The sequence below is a fragment of the Lepidochelys kempii genome, chromosome 1, assembly GCF_965140285.1.
Source record: "Lepidochelys kempii isolate rLepKem1 chromosome 1, rLepKem1.hap1, whole genome shotgun sequence".
NCBI classification, from domain to species: Eukaryota; Metazoa; Chordata; order Testudines; family Cheloniidae; genus Lepidochelys; species Lepidochelys kempii.
Window position 1 is genome coordinate 142,703,244 of NC_136380.1, and position 19,778 is coordinate 142,723,021.

At 40.2% G+C, this 19,778-nt stretch overlaps 1 protein-coding gene across 1 annotated transcript in view; it reads left to right on the forward strand.

Annotated features, from left to right (window-relative positions):
- PHEX (phosphate regulating endopeptidase X-linked) overlaps positions 1 to 19,778 on the forward strand; it is a 141,112-nt gene that overhangs the window by 55,376 nt on the left and 65,958 nt on the right. Inside the window, exons 10-12 of the mRNA XM_073328113.2 lie at positions 5,123 to 5,216; positions 12,292 to 12,420; positions 15,636 to 15,737. Coding sequence (XP_073184214.1) covers positions 5,123 to 5,216; positions 12,292 to 12,420; positions 15,636 to 15,737 — 325 coding nt within the window. The remainder of the gene's footprint in view (positions 1 to 5,122; positions 5,217 to 12,291; positions 12,421 to 15,635; positions 15,738 to 19,778) is intronic.

Genomic DNA, 19,778 nt, shown 5'->3' on the forward strand with positions numbered 1-19,778 from the left:
AAGTTCAAGGATAAATGCTTAAATGTCATATTTTATATAGCATGTGAATGTCAGAAAGGAGTTTAAACAGCAAAATTAATGCAAACAACATGGACTTGATTTTAGATTGTTACAGTAAATATTTCTGTGTTAATATTTCTGTGTTAATATATTCCCCTTGATTCCTGCTTAAGTCCCAGTCATATTTCAGTGGTTATAACATAAATTAATTTCTGAATCACTTCAGGAGATATAGTATCATTAGTGGAGCTAGGTGAATAGCAAGAAAAATTATTTGTGGATATTTCAATGGCATCTAAATAGGATTTTCACTTGGACTGAGTTCCATCCCTTTTCAGGCACAAAATTGTTATTATTTATTAGTATTGTGGTAGCCATAGGAACCCCAGTAATAGACCAGGACTATAGTAGAAAGTTATGTACAAACACAGAAAGAAAAAAAAAAGATTGCCCCAGCTCCAAAGAGTCATACAGTCTAAGTAAAAAGAAAAGGAGTACTTGTGGCACCTTAGAGACTAACAAATTTATTTGAGCATAAGCTTTCGTGAGCTACAGCTCACTTCATCGGATGCATTCGCAATGCCACTGAATGCATCCGATGAAGTGAGCTGTAGCTCACGAAAGCCTATGCTCAAATAAATTTGTTAGTCTCTAAGGTGCCACAAGTACTCCTTTTCTTTTTGCGAATACAGACTAACACGGCTCCTACTCTGAAAACAGTCTAAGTAAATGAAATTTGTTTCAGATAGAGGAAGAAGCAGCTTAAAGGTTAGGTCATCCATTCTGAGAACAGAAACAATATCATGCGAATTAAGTGACAAATCACTCAAGTTGAATATTGAACCCCAGGTATGGATTATTCAATGAAGTATTCACAGAGAATTTTTTGTAAGCAATTGAAAACTGTTTCCTCAGAGCATTCACTGGACCCTTTTGAATAGTGAACAAATTCATTAAAATTGCAGACTGATTGAAGACAACACACAAACCTGAATAGGAGCTAAATTCACTGCATGAGTTTTTCACAGGCCATTATTCACGCAGCTCTAATCAATTCACAGTAACTCCAGCGAATTTAATCAAGATATTGTATGATATGTCCTAGGAATCTTAGATATTAACTTACATCTGTTATATAAGGAATCTGTTCTTTTCTCAAGGCCCGTTTCACTTTTGTTAAGGAGAATTTGTGTACATTGAGAGAAGAACAGTCCCATGTATAACCTGAGAGCAATAAAAGGATTTGTATCCCAAATACAAATCTTTGTAACTGTTACAGTAACAATGATTATAACCCTAACAGAACTCAAACTGAAGAACTACTTTCCTGTTGCTTGTCCTACTGGTCTGGCAAAAGACAAATAACTAACACTCACTTCTCCATAGAATATAATTGAATAAACTTTTAGAAAACTTGAAGACTAGTATTCTCTTTGAACTTCAGGATGCTCCTGCAAAATTAATTGTGGATATGCCCCTGCTGGAGGATGGTAGAGAGAGGTTTAGGAGTGCTCAGAATTTGGTTCCACAATTCAATTAGGAATGCAAAAATGCATGCACCGCGTATGCCTCTCAAGGAAGTCCATTAGTTGGAAAACGTGGATATATTTGTTGAGCTCATATTAAATCTAAAATTATATCTTAAATTAAATCTGTCTACCAATAAATATTGATAAAAATGCTAGCATGATGTCACAAAATTCTAGCATTTTATGTAGGTCTTTATTCACTTTATTCACTGCCAAGGCATTATTGTTCCTTACAGTGTTATCACAAATGCTTGGTCTAGTTCTAAATGTCCCAAGAAACGAGGTTTCTACCACTTCCTTTGGGAGACTATACCACAAACTAACAGACCACTTTGTTAAGAAATAATCATCCTAAACTTTCCAGCTGTAGCAATCATTTGGCAGTCAAAATAGGGCAAAATGTAATCTTCCCCAGGATTACAATAACAAGAACTTTAGTTACATAGAACTTGGGTCTGGGACTTGTGTGTTCAATTCCAGCACTACATCTCAGTATGGGAAGCAAGGCAAATAGCTCACATTTTCTGTGCCTCAGTTTCACCATTGTTAAACTTGGCATAACAGTTGCCTCCTTCACACTGGCATTGTGCAGATTAAATAATTTGTAAAGCATTCTGAGAGCCTTAGGTGAATGGCAACACATAAGTGAAAAGTACTATTGTTTTAAACCAAAGTGGTGAAATTAGCCCCTTCTATCTTTATTCTTTTTGTACTTTGTGTACTTGGCCCAAGAAACAAAGAATAGAAGCCAAGGATTGGTAAACAGGTTCAGATAAAATATGAACCCTGCTCTTTCCCACGCTCTTGAAAACAGAATAACCAATCCTCATCCAGAGTTTGAAATGAAACCTTTTTAATTGCTTTATATTTTTGCGTGGCAGGGGATTCAAATACTAGTTCAAAAAGGAAGCACCAGAGATCTCATCAAATAACCCATTCTTGAAAGGTGTCCAGCCCAATTTTGCAGATCCAGTTTCAAATAAGATTTGGATAATCTTTGTGTATTTATCTAAACTGAGTCTCACCTCCATATTGCTGACTTGATAAAAAAGCCACTGAAATAGATGGAACTACTTCCATTGATATCAATGGGCTTTGGATCAGGCCCATTTATGAAGTTCATCCATCACTAATTACATTCCCCACCCTTTTTTTTTTTTTTTAGCTCAGAACAGATTTCCTAACCCATAATCAAGGATAAACACCACCCAAGGTGGAGCAAGAACTGCACACAAAGGAGAATTAAATTTCTGTGGCTTTTAAGTGTTAAATTGTAAAAGGTAATTGCCTTATGGTAGGGGTCTTTCTAAATGGGGTTTTCTCCTTATAAGAATTTCAACAAAAATTAAGCCTTTTATCATTTTAATCCACAAGAATCCTGTAAATACTTTTCTAGATTCTAATAAGATGCAGGGCCTTAATAGTTATTGCAGGAGCATGGACGCAGCCCCGTGAAGCGCTTTGAAACTGATAGATGTGAGGCTTGTGGAAATTAGCTCACTGGCAGAAATTTTACTGAGTAGGCACTTACAGCATACTTCAGTTTGTCATTGCTTAAGGAAACCCTACATTGACCAAACATTTTTTGGGAAACACCTGCTACTTTCTGGTATCATTATTGATCCTGTATTTTTAATGTCTCTGATTCAATTAATTGAATCACGACAAAAAGAACTCTTCCAAGTCTTGTAACCTGAGCTCATGCAAGCTAATCTTCTTGATAACACTATGTATTAGACATGTATATTTCTAATCACTGAAAAAACATCCAACAGACACAATATGTTATATGATTACATGGATATTTACGTACAGGAGGACAGATGATTGCCACATAGATCCTAGTGAAGGGTTACCTCCATGCATGGGATATCACCCCCTGCTCCCCCCATGTGGCAGGAGACTTGGATGTTGCCATGGCACTGTCCCTCTCCCTTCAGGCCCTTGAAGGTCTTTCCACAGTGAGAGAAGATGGGAAAAGGGGAAGCTTGGGAGAAAGTAGTGGTCAGGCTGAGAGTGAAGTCAGGGCAAGTTCTTATTATCCCTGCTCTGACCATATGGATCTTTCCTGGAAGAGGAAGCTTGTATGTGAGGATAGCCACTGTTGGGGAACCTCATGGCTACAGGGCATCCAGTGTCAGTGCTGAGGTAAAGGGATTCCTTGTGGACGGCTTTGGCCTCTTTCAGGTCTCCTGGGTTTGAGGTTTGAGTGGTTTGAGGTTTGAGTGGGCTCCACAGCCCTTGCCCCAGGAAGGCAAATCTTTCCTATGCCTCATAGGATGCTATGGGGAAATATTCACAAGGGAACCTTTAGAGTTTTCCTTATTCCAACCTACCTCCTTCAGTTTTCAATATAGAAGTGGTGCAATCTGTCTGATCATATAATAGAGCTCGTTACTTTATCTTCAGTCATAAATGCTTCCCAAATTATCCTGTTCCCCTTTTCTTAATCATGATGTTTGCTAAATACACTCCAAGTGTATGTGATCAGGGGCAAAATCTTTAGTGAATAAGAGAGTTACTATGATTCACACCTGTGTATGACTGTACCAGAGTGTTTAGGCCATTACTGTAGAATACTTTAGTATTTTTGAGAAGGTGAAATCTAAATTTCTTACCTTGTGTTTTACAGTGCACATATGTCTCATACAGAAGGTGCTAGTTACCCCTATCACAGTAACCACACACAGTGGACTTGAGAGTGTGTTGTTTAATGTTTAGAGAAGGGGAACAGGAGTTGGGTCTCCTGGGAGGATTGGACAACTCGCTCCTATCTATTTTTCAGTCCCTCTAGTATCTGGGAGCTTAACCTCTCTGTGTTTCAGTTTATCCGTATGCAAAGTGGGGATATTAATATTTGCCTACAGTAATTCTCAGTGTGCTAATGAAGAAATGCTTGTAAAGCACATTGATATTTTCAGATGAAAGGTGCTAATACAAGGGTGACCAGACAGCAAATGCGAAAAATTAGGACACTTTTTTTTCCGGGGGTGAGGGGTTGGGGTTGGGGGGCGTAGCATATTTTCCTATATAAGACAAAGCCCCTAATATCAGGACGTCTGGTCACCCTAGTTAATACCATGTAATGACTATATATGGTAGCTAATTATCCATTATTTTAGTTTCATGATCATTATTTGTAGGTCTTACTAGTAAAGAGAGAGAACCTGCACTTTGATTTACAAGTCAAAAATTATGAGATACCGTGTAGTTTCTGTACAGAGCAGTAAAGTAATTACTGTCACTGCATAGCACTTATGATTTGTGTAAAGAGTACCTAAATGAAAATTGCATTGTAAAAGAGTACAACTATGAACTGTATACATCAGGTTACTAATGTGTTATAAGCATTCTCCAGAAGATGGTTCCTATCATGAAATCAGGCAGTAAATGGCAGTTTTCATGCAATTTCTTCTGTGTAATAGGACTTTATCAATTTGGTCATAGCTCATCATTAATTTTAAAGGTGAAATTTCTCTCATTCCGTTCAAACTGCTCTTTCAGAAAGCCATTCAAATATTGATTCCACAAGTGCTTTGTTGTACATCACAGGGAATTAAATGTTTGATAAATACGTATGTCTGATTTAACAGAACTATTGCCAACTATCTGGTATGGAGGATGGTTTATTCAAGAATATTTAACCTCAGCCGACGTTTTCAGTATAGGTGGCTGGAATTTTCTCGGGTAAGTTTAAAATTTTTCAATTTTTATGATAGGTGAGACTGATAGTGACATTGTGGCATTCTCCAGGGTACAATCTGAACTGTTTAAAGGTGGTGTCTCCTTAACTCTTTAGCCTGGGGTGCCTTTTACACTGCTTTGCTCTCAGAACATCCACTCCTGACCTGTTCACGTAGACTTCAGCATGAAAATTCACTCCCAACTAAATACATGAGTGCTCTGACCAGTCACTCCTGAATTACATACAGGTACACACCCACAAATTCCTAGTCCTAGCCTTGTCTTCCAGAAATTTGTGACTTGAACTGCTCAATATCCTTCTGAACAGTACAAGCTCATAGAAAGTCCATCATTTCATCAAAGGAAAATGATAATGCACCAGCCCTGTTATCCCAAATGGAGTTTCCCCACACACTTTAACCTAACACACAGGTTAAGATAAAACAATAAGATAAGAGTATTAACAACAAAAGAGAGATTTTCAGTGATTACAAATAATGATGCATAAGAACACGGATTGGTTACAAAAGAGTAAAATGCAAACTAATAGCTAATTTAACAAATGAACAAAATTCAAAATGAAGGTTTTTCTCACCATACGTTGCAGTAAATTTCACCAGCTAGGTCTCCTTCCAGCCTGGGGCCCCTCCCCTTAGTTCAGTCTCCTTCAGGTATTCACTGATGTCATGAGCAGAGAGATTTGAGGAGGAGTGAAGTCAGGCATTTTCCCTCCCTTTTTATAATTCAGTTTTTTGTGCTATAAACATCCTTGATGAGTCATGGTGATACACAGCCCATTGTGATTAAATGCAAATTTCTTGTTTACACCTTACAGTTGCTGGAGAATGGCTGCTTACACATTCAATAGACTTTTAACTCCTGGTTTGGGTGTTGGTCTGTCCTTTGCTTCTGAGAAACTGATTTGGGCCTGGTTTTCTTAAACTTGGAGCATGTTACAGCAATAATACATGGTAGAATCTTATAACTTCACATACAATATTGATACACATATCTTATCAGGACAATAATGTTCAGCAGATTATGACATTTCAAATGATACCTCACAAGGCATAATTTGTGCAAAATTTATCATAGTCTTGTAAAAGTGGTGAACATAATAGTATAGACCATCATAGACATCTATTATCTTTGTTGCCTGATGCTTCCAATTAAAAGACCCTGTTTTCAGTTGCTTATAACCTTCCCCAAATAGTTTGGAATGAATTTTACATTCTGGGTGTCTATCTTAGGCTGAATTTCTTCCAAAATATTTCAGTCATCTGTAAGAGAGAGGCTAGGGGGGAAATGAGAACATAAGAATGGCCATACTGGGTCAGACCAAACATCCATCAAGCCCAGTATCCTGTCCTCTGACAGTGGCGAATAGCAGGTGTCCCAAAGGGAATGAACAGACAGGTTATCATCAAGTGATCCATGCCCTGTCACCCAATCCCAGCTTCTGCAAGCAGAGGTTAAGGACACCATTCCTGCCCATCTTGGCTAATAGCCATTGATGGACCTATCTTCCATGTATCTATCTAGCTCCCTTTCAAACCCCGTTATAGTATTGGCCTTCACAACACCCTCTGGCAAGGAGTTCCAGAGGTTGACAGTGCGTTGTGTGAAAAAATACTTTCTTGTGTTTGTTTTAAACCTGCTATCTATTAATTTCATTTGGTGGCCCCTTGTTCTTGTATTATGAGGAGGAGTAAATAACACTTCCTTATTTACTCTCTCTATACCACTCATGATTTTATAGACCTCTATCATATCCCCCCCAGTCGCCTCTTTTCCAAGCTGAAAAGTCCCAGGCTTATTAATCTCTCCGCATAAGGAAGCCGTTCTATACCCCTAATCATTTTTGTTGCCTTTTTCTGAACCTTTTCCAATTCCAATATATCTTTTTTGAGATGGGGCGACCACATCTGCACGCAGTATTCAAGATGTGGGCGTACCATGGATTTATATAGCGGCAATATGATACTTTCTGTCTTATTATCTATTCCTTTCTTGATGATTCCTAACATTCTGTTCACTTTTTTGACTTCCACTGTGCATTGAGTTGCTTATCCCATATTGCTTATCCCAATGGGCTGCTTATCCCATATTAAAAAACTTCCGGCAATTTTTTAAACAGCTCTAGTTCTCTCTCACGCTTTGGAGCAGGGACTCAAAATTTGGCAACAGAGGTGGTCTTTGTGTCAGGGATATGTCTTTTGCCATCCCCATAAACATACTGTATGTCCAAATCCGATCAAGTTATAGGTATGTGCTGAGTAGACTTTGACCAGCTAAAATCTCTAAAGATTCTACCTTCACTGAGCATGGTCAAGCCTCTCTCAGCTTCTAGTGCTGACCGGACTGCACATGCACCATCCCCACAAAGCAACTGAGCATGATCCCTCTTCACATAGCTCCTATGTGTGATCAGACTGCTCAGGTGCATCCCCACAGAACAACTGAGCATGCTTCAGCATAGGTGTTCAGAAGGACTTGCCCTGTAATTACTGCTCCAGACCATGGTGGGTCTGGGCACAGGAACTGACAGCACTGTGCTCATCAATGATCCCCCTGCTGGGTTGGCAAGGAGCCTGGAAGCCATGGTGAGGACAGGAGCCTGGGACTGGTAGCTGAGGTAGAGGCTGGGATTAGGAGCCAGTCAGGAAAATGGGAAGAACTGGGAGCCATTTGGCTGGGGAGAAACACTGAGATCAGGGAGGGAGATTGGATGCACAAGGAGAATGGGAATAAGAATTCATGTGAGGACTCAGGAGTGTAGAGGATGACAGCCTACTACTGTTTCACAGGCAACCTTCATTCTGGCATTTCTTAACTTTTAAATGCTTGACTCTGGAGCATTTTAATGTTCTTCTAATGTAGTTTTTGTGTGTGTAATAGGTCAAAAATCATACAAATCTCTTGTGCATGTACAAACACATGTAATTCTTACCAGATCCAGTAAAAAATGCATATCACTGCAGTAGTGAGAGAAAATGCTAGAGCTCAGAGTAAAAGATTAATACCATATCTCTGATTCCAGGATATGTGTGTTCTGTTCATTTACTTCCAGTCCTCCCTTCTTTTCTTTCAAAGGTCCATATCTATGTAGTTGTATACTCTCCTTTCTGGAAGTAAGATATTAAGTAACAGAGCATGAGTCTGATGACACGTCTTTGGACTCCATCCAATACATGTTTAATTAAGTGCAGGACTTTGGTAACTAAGTATAGAAGAAAAAAAATCAAGTGAGAGATATGCATAATTTCCCCTATATCTTCTTCAGTTATGTTGTGTGAATGTTTGGGGTCTGCTTAAAATTCAATGCCCTGAGATTCCTCAGAAATAGAACAAAGTAAGTTCATCAATTTATTAAGTTTGTGAGCAATTGGAGATTGTGTAAAAATCCAGAGGATGACATACTGTGCATTGTATTATCATAGTCACCTGGTGCTTGATCCAAAGCCCAGTAAATCAGTGAAAAAGCCCCTACTGAAATCTGTAGTGCCCTACTGTACAGAGACTCCCCCCCTACAACACAACATAATAAATAGAATGCACATCACTTGCATTAAAAGCAGTTGCAAAAAAGTAGTGCGCCCTGATCCGGTTTCATTGCATGGTTTATACAGAATTGTAATTTGATCAGCTTTACTCACACCAGAAAACCCCCTTGGTGAATAAATTGTTGACTAATATTTCCATTCATATAAAACAAATGTGAATGGATTTTAATAATATCAAATAGTTACATTAAAACTACATTACAAAAACGATATTACAAAAAACATGGTAATAATTCTGGTTTGAGTTGAACCAACAAAGATACACTGTAGGAAATTGGGGGTGGGGGGGGAGAGTTTTATGGCCTGTGCTATACAGAAAGTCAGACTAGATGATCACAGTTGTCCCTTATGGTTTGGAATCTACTCAAACCAGAATTATTACCATGTTGTTTTGTTTGGCCCCTACACCGAAAAAGCCATTATATGCTCAGCTCTGCTCTAAACTTCCTGCATGGGCACATGGAGTGACCTAAGAGTTTCCCATTTGATAAGTAACATTTGAACATTCTTAGAGTTGGCCAAAAAAAAAAGCACCATCAAATGCATTGTTTTGTGAAAAAGGCAAAAGCTGCAGACTAATGTTACATCACATTCAAACAGGTGGTGTTAGAAAAGCATTTTCTTTCTGAAAAAATGTGAGCAACTGGCTGTCCAATCCCAGCTACATGTTTATTAGTACATCTTTTTATGAGGCACTTCTTGGTGGCCAAGTACAATAGAGTGCTGACCTATAACCAGTCTGGCAGGATATTAAGATCCCAAATGGAACCCTCAGTACAGACAGGCCCCTGAGTGGGCAGCATGCCCCTGCCTGGCAATGGGTTTCAGCCCTGAAGAATATGAATCTTGGCATCAAGAGGTTTAAAATGAAAATGGTTTGTACTTTGCAAAGGAAGGGGAGGGAAAATCACACAATTAATTAAAAGTGGAAGGTCATTTTCATAGGCTGTAAAACCAGACATCACTGCTGAGAAATTGCTTTGTTTATAGTATCAGCCATTTTTCTACACTAGCCATTGTAATGCTAGTAGGACTCATAGCAGGCCAGGCTTGGCCTCAGCTACACCGTATTACCTACCAAAGCTAGATTCAAACCAGTGACTTAAAGCTGGAGAACCCCGTGTCCCATAACTAGCCCTGTAAGCCACAGACTCTCTGGATGTGTGGTTACTTTATAGTAAGTTTAAACTTTACATATTCTTTCCATTTCATTGGGGGAATTATCAAGTGACGTTTACATGATGAGACAAGGCATCAGAGGAAACAAAGATTTCATTTGCCAAAAAAAAAAATCCCTGAACGTGTGTTCGAAACCATTAAAATCTTGAGGATCCCTGTTTTCCTCCATTTTGCACCTTCCTCCTTCCTTGATGGCCATTTTCACATGCCAGTATGTTTTGGGCTGATAAAAGATGAACACAAATCCCTTCAGAGTCCATCAACATTGCTGTTTAATTGACTGGAAAGGGGCTCCATTAAGGGCTTGCCTATACTTATGGCTAAATCAGTACTGCTGTGATCGATGCAGTGTTGATAGCAGAGTGCTCTCCCGTCGACTTCTGTGCTCCACCTCCCAGAGAAGAGTAAGGTAAGTTGGTGGGAGAGCATATCCCATCAATACAGCATGGTGTAGGCATAGCGGTAAGTCAACCTAAGCTACGTCGACTTCATTTACGTAATTTACATAACTGAAGTAGTGTAACTTAGGTCGACTTTACACCTTCAGTGTAGACCAGCCCTGAGTGACTACAGGCATTTCTTCCTTTCCTGATAACAAATTGGGGAGCAGGCCTTGGGGGAGGCTAGCACTCGGCTCCTCCCCTTCTGCCCAAGGCCCACCCCTCTCCCTCTCCATACACCTCACTCCCCTGCCGGAGCCCAGAGCACTCCCACCATAGCCACCGGCCAGCTCAAGCGGCCCCAGAGCCCCCAGCCCGAGCCCTGGAGTGCCGGGTGGACAGCATGCGGGCAGGGCCATGCCGGGTGGACAGCATGCAGGCTCAGCCACCCCCCCACCCCCGCCTATGAGATCCACTGCCCATGGGAGCAGAGCAAGGCTGGCGGGTACAAAGTGGTGGAGGCAATCAATAGATTTTAACTAGCCTACATGCTGACACTTTCTCTCAGCCAAGATACCTCCTCCCGCAACACCACCCGTGAAATTTTTTGTCCCACTGGGATCTGACCGCCTGCTAACTCTCCTCATCCTCAAAGTTTTTCCTCCTCCTATAGCCTAATGCCCAATCCACAAACAAAATCGTGTTTGGTACATTGAAGGGAGTTGTGGTATAATAAAATGGCTAGTCAAAAGATATGCATATGTCAAACATTGACTCTGCAATATTTAAACTTTTTGCCATTACAAATTATTCAATGAAAGGTTAACTTTATCTCCATGGCTTTTTTCTTCTTTTTTTTTGTTCTTTTACTCCAATCTTTCGTTCCTTCTATTATATATATTATCACTTTTCCTCTATTTTTTCAGTACGTTTCGCCTCACTCTTATTTTTCTGATGCTTTTTGCATCTAGCCTCTTCCTTCTACTCATTCTGTATATTCTTGTCTTGCTACTGTGTCTGTTGTCTTTCATTCCCTCTTTCTTACCCTGGACTTTCACTCTACATCCAACTATGCATGTCTCTCTCACAATTGCACACGGCACCTCCTGCTCTCTCTCAGGCACTAGGGCCACTGGTGCCAGAACTGAGGGAACAAGGGGCCACGCCCCCCACTTTTTAACAAAAGAAACAAGCAGAGAATTCATGTCCCTGCAGATTCCCCACCCCCCCACCACCCGCAGAATAATAGATTCTGCCAGGGAGGTGCTGCAATTACACCTTTGCCCACTGGGAATTGCTGGGGGACCATTGCTGGAGGTCCATTGCTGGAGCAGCCAGCCATGGAGGGAGAAAGAGCAGCCACTTTGGCCTTGGCCTCCCCATTTCTACAAAGGTTCCAGTGCCCTATCCTACCTCCCACATTCATGCCCCTCTATACTGTCACGCACATTTGCCCCACTCCCCTCACTCAGCGGTGCCTTGCTACACTCTCACTTTTCTACTTCATTCACATACTCATTGATCGCCTCCACTCGTGCCGGCGCTCTTTCTCACACTGATATTACTGCCCTCCCAGGAATGCCCATGAAGGCATTCAGACTGATGACCTTCCACCTACAGTAGTTCCTACCCCAATCCTTTGCAATCCTACTGGCAGGTCTGGTTCAGAGGAATGGGATTGATCAAAGGAGTTGGATGATTTTGAAGTTGGTGCAGAATGCTGCATCCTGCTCATTAAATGGATAATTAGACATTAAGGAGGCAGATCCTCAGCTGGTGTAAATCCTTTTTGAAGACAACGAAAATGCAGACATAACCTAACATATATAACAGCAGAATCATTTTACTATTTATGTGTGCCTGTTACTTTTCAGAATTTACCATGAGGATACTGAGTTATTTCCATGGTTTTTCTCAAATGGCATGTTCTGATGGTTTATTGTGCAATGCCAACAGGTAATCCAGGGAACTACATCTTTACTGCCTCAGTGGGATAAATGTGTAAACTTTATAGAAGGAGCACTCCCTTATGTCCTTGGCAGGATGTTTGTGGATGTCCATTTTCAAGAAGACAAGAGAGAAATGGTAAGTCCTCCTCAGTCTCTATCTGAAAACTTTTAATTAGTTTATTTCTCCCAGCAGAATAATTTTGAAGTTGAAATTAGCTTTAAAGAGAGACTTTCCACATGCAATGATTTTAAAAATTTCACTTATTCAGTGAAATGGATGGGAGGGAAAAAACAGAACAAAGAAAAGGAAATCCCTCCTTTCCCTCCAGCTAAATTCAGTTGGTGCATTCATTGCCAGTTCAGGCCTTTGAGACAAATATGTAGTTGGATTTAAAAATGTATCCAGATAATTTTTTTCACCATGAATAACACTTGTAGTTATGACTACTAAGATAAGGATAATTCTTGTAGTGCAGGATATAAGGTTCATCAGCAGGTGCCAACTGCCATCATCATTGGAACTGTAGAACACCTTGAGGATCTGATCCAAGACTTCTCAGCTGTGAGGGTCAAGAAGGATCTCCTCTCTGCAAGTGCAGCATTGTACAGTTGTCTATATGCATTCTGAATATCCTACCCAGAAGTTTGAGCAAGCATAGGGAATCCATAACTGATCTCTGTCCCAAATTTTGGGGAAGCTCATATCTAAAGATCGAAACTCAGGATTTGTGATTTGTGAATCAGGCCCAGTCTCCTGATCTAAATTTATTGGCTTGAGTCGATCACAAGTTTCTTCAGCTTCATCTATAGGACCAGGTGTTGGCTGCTGTCAAAGGCAGTAGCCCAAATTGACCAATGGTTTGATTTGGTTTGGCAAAGTCTTTGTTCCTTATATTTTCAATAATGGTCTGATTCCCTTTGTCACTGTTGTAAGCCTTTGTCTTTGAACTAGAATTTCCACTCCAACATCCAACTTTTTCAGCTCCTTGATCGTTCACTGAATTCCTAAAGTGGTGTTTATATTACAGTTTGTTAGGGAAAAAAAACAAGGGGTTTCACAAACCTAGTGTAATGACCTCCAGAAAGGTTTATCTGAGGGCAGGGCTATACTACTGCTTAAGTTGATCTAACCTACGTTGCTCAGGGGTGTGAAAAAGGCACACCCCCTGCCCTCCGAGTGACACAAGTTACAGCGACCTAAGCACTGTCCACACTGGTGCTATGATGGTGGGAGACGCTTTCCCGCTGACATAGCTTCCACCTCTTCTGAAGGTGGCGTAATTATGTCGATGGGAGAGCACTCTCCAGCCGGCATACAGAGTTTTTAGCAGATGTACAGTGGTGCAGCTGCACTGATGTAGCGCTTCCAGAGTAGAGCTGCCCTGAGTGTGAGCACAGAAACAAAATTGGAGGTCATGTTGAATCTGGTTGAAACCTTGAAAACTGTGGCTCTTCAAGTCTATTCTTAATAATTTTTTCTCTTCCTCTTTTTCCATTCATTTCCCCTTTCTTAAACTAGGAAAGCCATTCTGATTTCGAGAACATTTTTTCCTTAGCTAAAGGAGAGTAGGTAGCTATCCATGATAAGAAAATCAGGAGTTATGGATCGTATGGTGTTTTCAGGTTTTAGTCACTGATGATGTCTCATGCCATGCATGCCTTCTCTCTCCTCCTTTTATGAAAAAAAATATTATCTGTGTCTAAATATAGTATTGTTTTTGACCTACAGTCTCTGCAGTGTTTCTTACAGCTATGCCTGAGCAATTTCAGTAATAACTCTGATAATATGAATAGGTTTCTTCTCCCACCCCCAACTGCTACAGCTGGTGCATAAAACCTAAATATACACCAGGGTCCAATTGCAGAGCTTGAGTTTGAACTTGCAACCTCCAAACACAAGGAGTTCACCTCATTAGTGCACTAAGTTAATTGAGTCAGTGCTCTGCCATCAATATTCTTTAAGTTACTTTAGTCCCTTGATGTCGTTTACTGAGATGATTTGGTCATATTTAATGTTTTGTTCTGGTTGTCCTATATTGTCTCTAAAGTAATGAGATATTAAAAAAAGAGGGGAGGAAACTGAATAATAAAGAGGGCAAGTGCTTTCCTTTCATTTTAGAGAGACACACAACAAGCTCAAAATGAGAGTCTGATGCATTCATGGCTGTTCAGCTGAGAACAATGTTTTTCAGGGTCCCTCTACTCCCAAAAGGACATTTTAAAGATACCATCTCTACTGATTAACATGTTGCATGTCCATGTTAATTGACATTTCTGTTTATTTTTAAATTTAACACAGGTGATAAACTTTATATAGTGATATGGTTGAATCCTTAGATTAGTTTTAAATGTCTTTTGCTATTCCAACTTTTAGGCCTAATCCAGCTCCAATAACTTCAGCCCTTTTTTATTGCCATGGTTGTGTCTTTAGTAATTGCCTATGTCTTCAGCCTCACCTGTCAATGCAAGTAGAAGCAATTGACTACAAGCACCTCTGTTGTTCAACTCCCCCAGCCAAATACATAAGACGGATAACATTTCCACTCTTTAGACCAGCAGAATAATCTTTCACTCGGGATCAGATGCCATGGGGTTGCTTGAGGTGTATCATTTTAGGCTATTCTCTAATGTCTCTCCCCCTAGTATCTAAGTGTTGCTATTCCTGTTTTTGAAATTCCGTGACACCTTGTGTAGTCATTTTATACCTGTGCCAAGTGGATGAAACATGCTACCAGACCAGAATTGTGGTGCCAATATAAATTACTATCCAAGGTGCAAAACCAAGGAAAACTGGGCCCAGCTGGGTGTTCAAGCTGCTGCCACCAGCCATATAAACCGTACTTATTTAAATTACAGTAAAAGTCCACAAATGAAGCTAGTTGGATAAATAATAGAGCTCTGCTGTGTGTTTGGGTAAGGATGCAAACAGCCCAAATATGGTTCTTTTGGATGAATGTCAATCAGAAGGAATACTGGGCACTATACGCATGTGATTGGGAAACAAATGGTCAGGAATTTCACAAGACTTCTGCTGTTCTCTCAGCACGTCCATCATGAGCACAAGAAAGGCATTCTCATGATGACTCTTCATTATTGTGTCGTGGAGGGAACAGTAGTCAGAAACTTGTGTAGTGTAGCTGGTAGAGATGAAAATGAAGGCAAGCACTCTGTGACTAGAAAACCCAGGGTTGCGGGAGAGAGGGAGGAAGGTATGTGGGGAAGGAAGGAGACTTGGGTGTCATATAAACAGAGAGAGAGATGTAGTCTTATCCCACAAGTCATTCATATACCCAGTTAGTCTCACAGTCAGTTTCTCATGACTCTCTTTATTGGGGAGAATTTGTTTTGCAGATGGCGGAGTTGACTGAAGGGATTCGCTGGGCCTTTATCGACATTTTGGAAAAGGAAAATGACTGGATGGATGCAAGAACAAAAAGGAAAGCTAATGAAAAGGTAACTGTTGATGTGGGAAAATTAAAATGCTAGGTGAAATCCTGCTGTGTTGAAGTCAATGGAAGCTTTGCCATTAGTTTTAATGCTGTGTTTAAAGTTCCATTTAATTGTTTATTATTTTAGAAATGCACATTGGCAATCTGTTTGTCCAAACTTATAGGATACGGGGCTAGATGGACCTTTGGTCTGACCCAGTATGGCCGTTCTTATGTTCTAATGCTGAGAAACCTGAACTTATACTTTTCTACTGCACGGTTAATTTTGTTACCTCATTTCCTCCCATGTTCACCCTGTTTGTTTTGTCCACTTCTTACACCTGACTGACATGGAGATTGAGAGCTCTCTGGGGAAGGAGCTGTCTTCCTCATTATTTGTCAATACAGTGCCTGCCACAATGATCCTTGATCCTTGAATGGGCTTTCTAGGTTCTACCTTACTACAAATGAATAATACTACTATAAAATATTTTTAAGTTTAGATTGTTTAGGATGTCCAGTACCTGGAAGGAAGAGTCTCCAATTTAGCAATGTGAATATGAAGATGTTATGTCTGGCATCTTCTCTGATGTCACTGTTGGAAGTCTACCCCCTGAAAACAGTACTTCCAAGGGTGATGTTGAGCAATCAGTGAATCAGCAGTCCCCAAATGCAATGATATCACATCATTCTCAAGGCTGGCACTTCCCTTCATGATAACTTAAACATTATGTGACATTATAGTGCAGAGGGTAAATTGGATGTTAGAAGGTACCGAAAGCTTCCTGAACCAGGTCCCTCCATCTCTCACTTACACTATATGAGACATGGAAAGTGATCTCAGAAAACAGGGAGCAGCACACAGAGCAACAATCTGGATTTGTCTACATTGCAAAAAACGACCGCAAGTGTCAGAGCTTGGGTCAACTGACTTGGGCTCACACTCTGGGGCTAAAAATAGCATGTGAACGTTTAGGCTTGGGCTGAAGCTTGGGCTTTGAAATCCAGCAAGGGGGGCTCTCAGAGCCTGGGCTCCAGCCCGAGCCTGAATGTCTATAATGCTATTTTTAGACCTATAGCATGAGCCCACTGAGCCTAAGTCAATTGAACCAGACTCTGAGAATCACTGCCAAGGGGTCGGTATCTCTTTCTCTCTCTCTCTCTTTTTTTTTTTTACAGTGTTGACATACCCTAAAAATGCGTGAATTCACAGGAGGAGAGGATGGGCTCACCATTTTTTTCTCTTTTTACTTATAAAACAGAAAATTTGGTGGCTTTACCAGTATTTATTTACTGGTTTGTTACACAGAAAGTGCATCTGTCTAAATGTGTCCACAATCTGTCATTGCCTGTGTCCATAATGCTGCTGTTATCCTGTCAGAGCTCACAAGTTGAGAGGTTGTTTGGGTCAGTACTTGAGATGAGGAACAACTGCATAAAGTATATTGCTGTGGATACCTAGGTAGCCCTCTGACTTCCGGGTCAGTACTGAGCCAAAGCCCAGCATTATAACAGAGAGTTCTGTGTTGCTGGAGACACCATGTTTCAGATGAAAGGCCAGAAGGAACAACTAGATCATCTAGTCTGACCTTCTGTATAGGGTGACTAGACAGCAAATGTGAAAAATCGGGACGGGGGTGGGGGGTAATAGGAGCCTATATCAGAAAAAGACCCAAAAATCGGGACTGTCCCTATAAAATCGGGACATCTGGTCACCCTACTTCCGTATAACACAGCCCATAGAATGTCACCCAGTTATGCCTGCATTGTGCCAATGACATGTAAAATAACTGCTCTGGCTGCTTGTGGTAATTAAGTGTCTCATGACATTTTTATAAGAATAAGATTGTTAACTTGAGGACAAATCCAACTATGTGTGATTACAATCTGACCTTGGGAAACTCTCATGAGTTCAAATCCACTGTTCTATCCACTTGGCCGTATTATCTCCTGATGACGTATAGTGTAGAGTTGCTGTGTGTAGTTAAACAGCACCAGCATTTTACCCAGAAATGGCTGTATTTCATAAAGCCCATTTTGTCTAGACATAGTTTGTTTAGCTGGGGTTTTTTTGAGTCAGCAAACCACGCTGGAATGAAAGGAGTTAATGGTTGTTGTTTTCCTGTTTATCAGTTCTACTGCAGTAGGTCAGTTTCCCTGGTATTTAGTCCCTTTTTAGTCCATGGGCAGTTGAGTCTGTAGCAGGTTTATTACTTTATTGTGCAAGAGGTAAAAGACCTTTTGTTTGTATGTTTTGGTTTTGTGCATTGAAAATGTTCTTGAAAAAATTCTCTTCTTCTAACATGATCTTGATGGGCTCATATGTCTTTATATTTAGGTGACTCCACTGTATTGCAAATGGCTTGATACGCTTATTGATCACCTCAAAGAGGATACTGCAGATCCTGCTTGTGATAGGGATAGCCTCAATAGTAGCTTCCACATATTTATTGCTGATAGTGCCAGGGGTCAGCTGAACAACAACCTTCTATAAGCCTGAACCAAACCTCACTGAAGTCGATGGAAAGACTCCCATTGATTTAGGCAGGCTTTGGAGTGGATCCCTATGATAGAACCAGTGCCGTAGTTTGGCTTTGGGAGAGCAGCCAGCTCAGTCTAAGTTTTGAAAATTGGCCTTTTTAGCAAGTATTAGCTTATGTGGCCTTCTGAAAACTTCTTCAGCATCCTTGTGCTCTGTATCTCAAGGAATCTCACCTTTCCTCCTGGAATACTCTGGAGTTTTAAGTGTGTTTCTTTCTCTCTGGAATAAGACCACATAATCAAAATCATGTATTCTAATCATTTTAAACCCCTATGCTGTAAGTGTGAATTGAAACCAGTTCTACTGAAAGCAGCCTACCTTTCCCTCCTCCCCCCCCCCCCCCAAAATAATAAACGAAATACCCAAAGAAATGGATCCTAACACGCTTGGGTGTTGTTTTTTTTAACATGCAATTCTCACTTAATTCTCTGGATGGAGCTCATGGTATTTCTAAAAACCATAGTTAAGTCAGAGTCTAGTATCTGGCACCAGGTTGCTTTCATATTCTGTTTCCTTTTTCTTCTGTTAGTCTTGTTTTATTGTACTCTATTTGGCTGTAATCAAGGATTTGTTTATACTGTTCCTGTCAATCCTCTGAGTCTTAGATGGAGGCCTCTGATTTTTCTCTTTTTAAAACCCATTTTACTTCCTGTTCTCACTTTTTAAACTCCCTATTTTGTGAGGGTCATTACATTTTCCCTTCATTTTTTAAGTATAGCTAAATTATTCAGAGGAGTTCAGCTCAATGGGTGTCTTTGGCATGTGCTGTATGCATTATGTTAGTCATGCGGAGAGATACCTCTTCAATAGCTCTTGTGCTGGGCCAGCTCTGAGTCACCTTGCAGCCTGTTGGGAAAGCTAACAAATGTGCAAAAAGGACCTTTTCTTTTTCTGACAATGAAAGTGTTGATAGCGGGCTACTATATCAGCCTAATGATACTGACAGCTGCATTTCCTAAGGATAGACCTGCAGAGAAAAAAGAGCATCCAAAATTGAAACTACATCAACATGACTTTTGTAATCGTGTTAATGATGAACCTAATTTTTAAAATCGTAATTTATTGCTGCTTCTTCAAAAATGATAATTCACTGGCAGATGATCATTGTGAGAAGTAAACTATAATAATGTTTCTTGGGCACTGGCAGGATTAATTAATTTTTTGCTCACTCCTTTGTTTTCCTCCCCTAAAATGCACCTTGTACTTGAGTTTAATCTGGGGCTTGACAGTAAGATTCAAGACCTATATACACAAACATATTTTCTAAAAGTATGAAAATTTACTGCTTCTTATGAAGTTATTTTATTTGTCTAGATGAAGACTACTTTTTAAATTTTAAGTACAAATAACAAGCCCAAAAATCTTGTGCTTCTGTAATAAGACCTTTCTGTAACATAATTAACCTTTCTAGGTTACAGAGCACAAATCCCTAGGTCACTCTGAAGTCATGTTGTTGCCTACCGAATTTGACTGTTGGCTGGTTTTACTTTTCTCTAAGGAAGTCCTATTTACAACATTTATTTC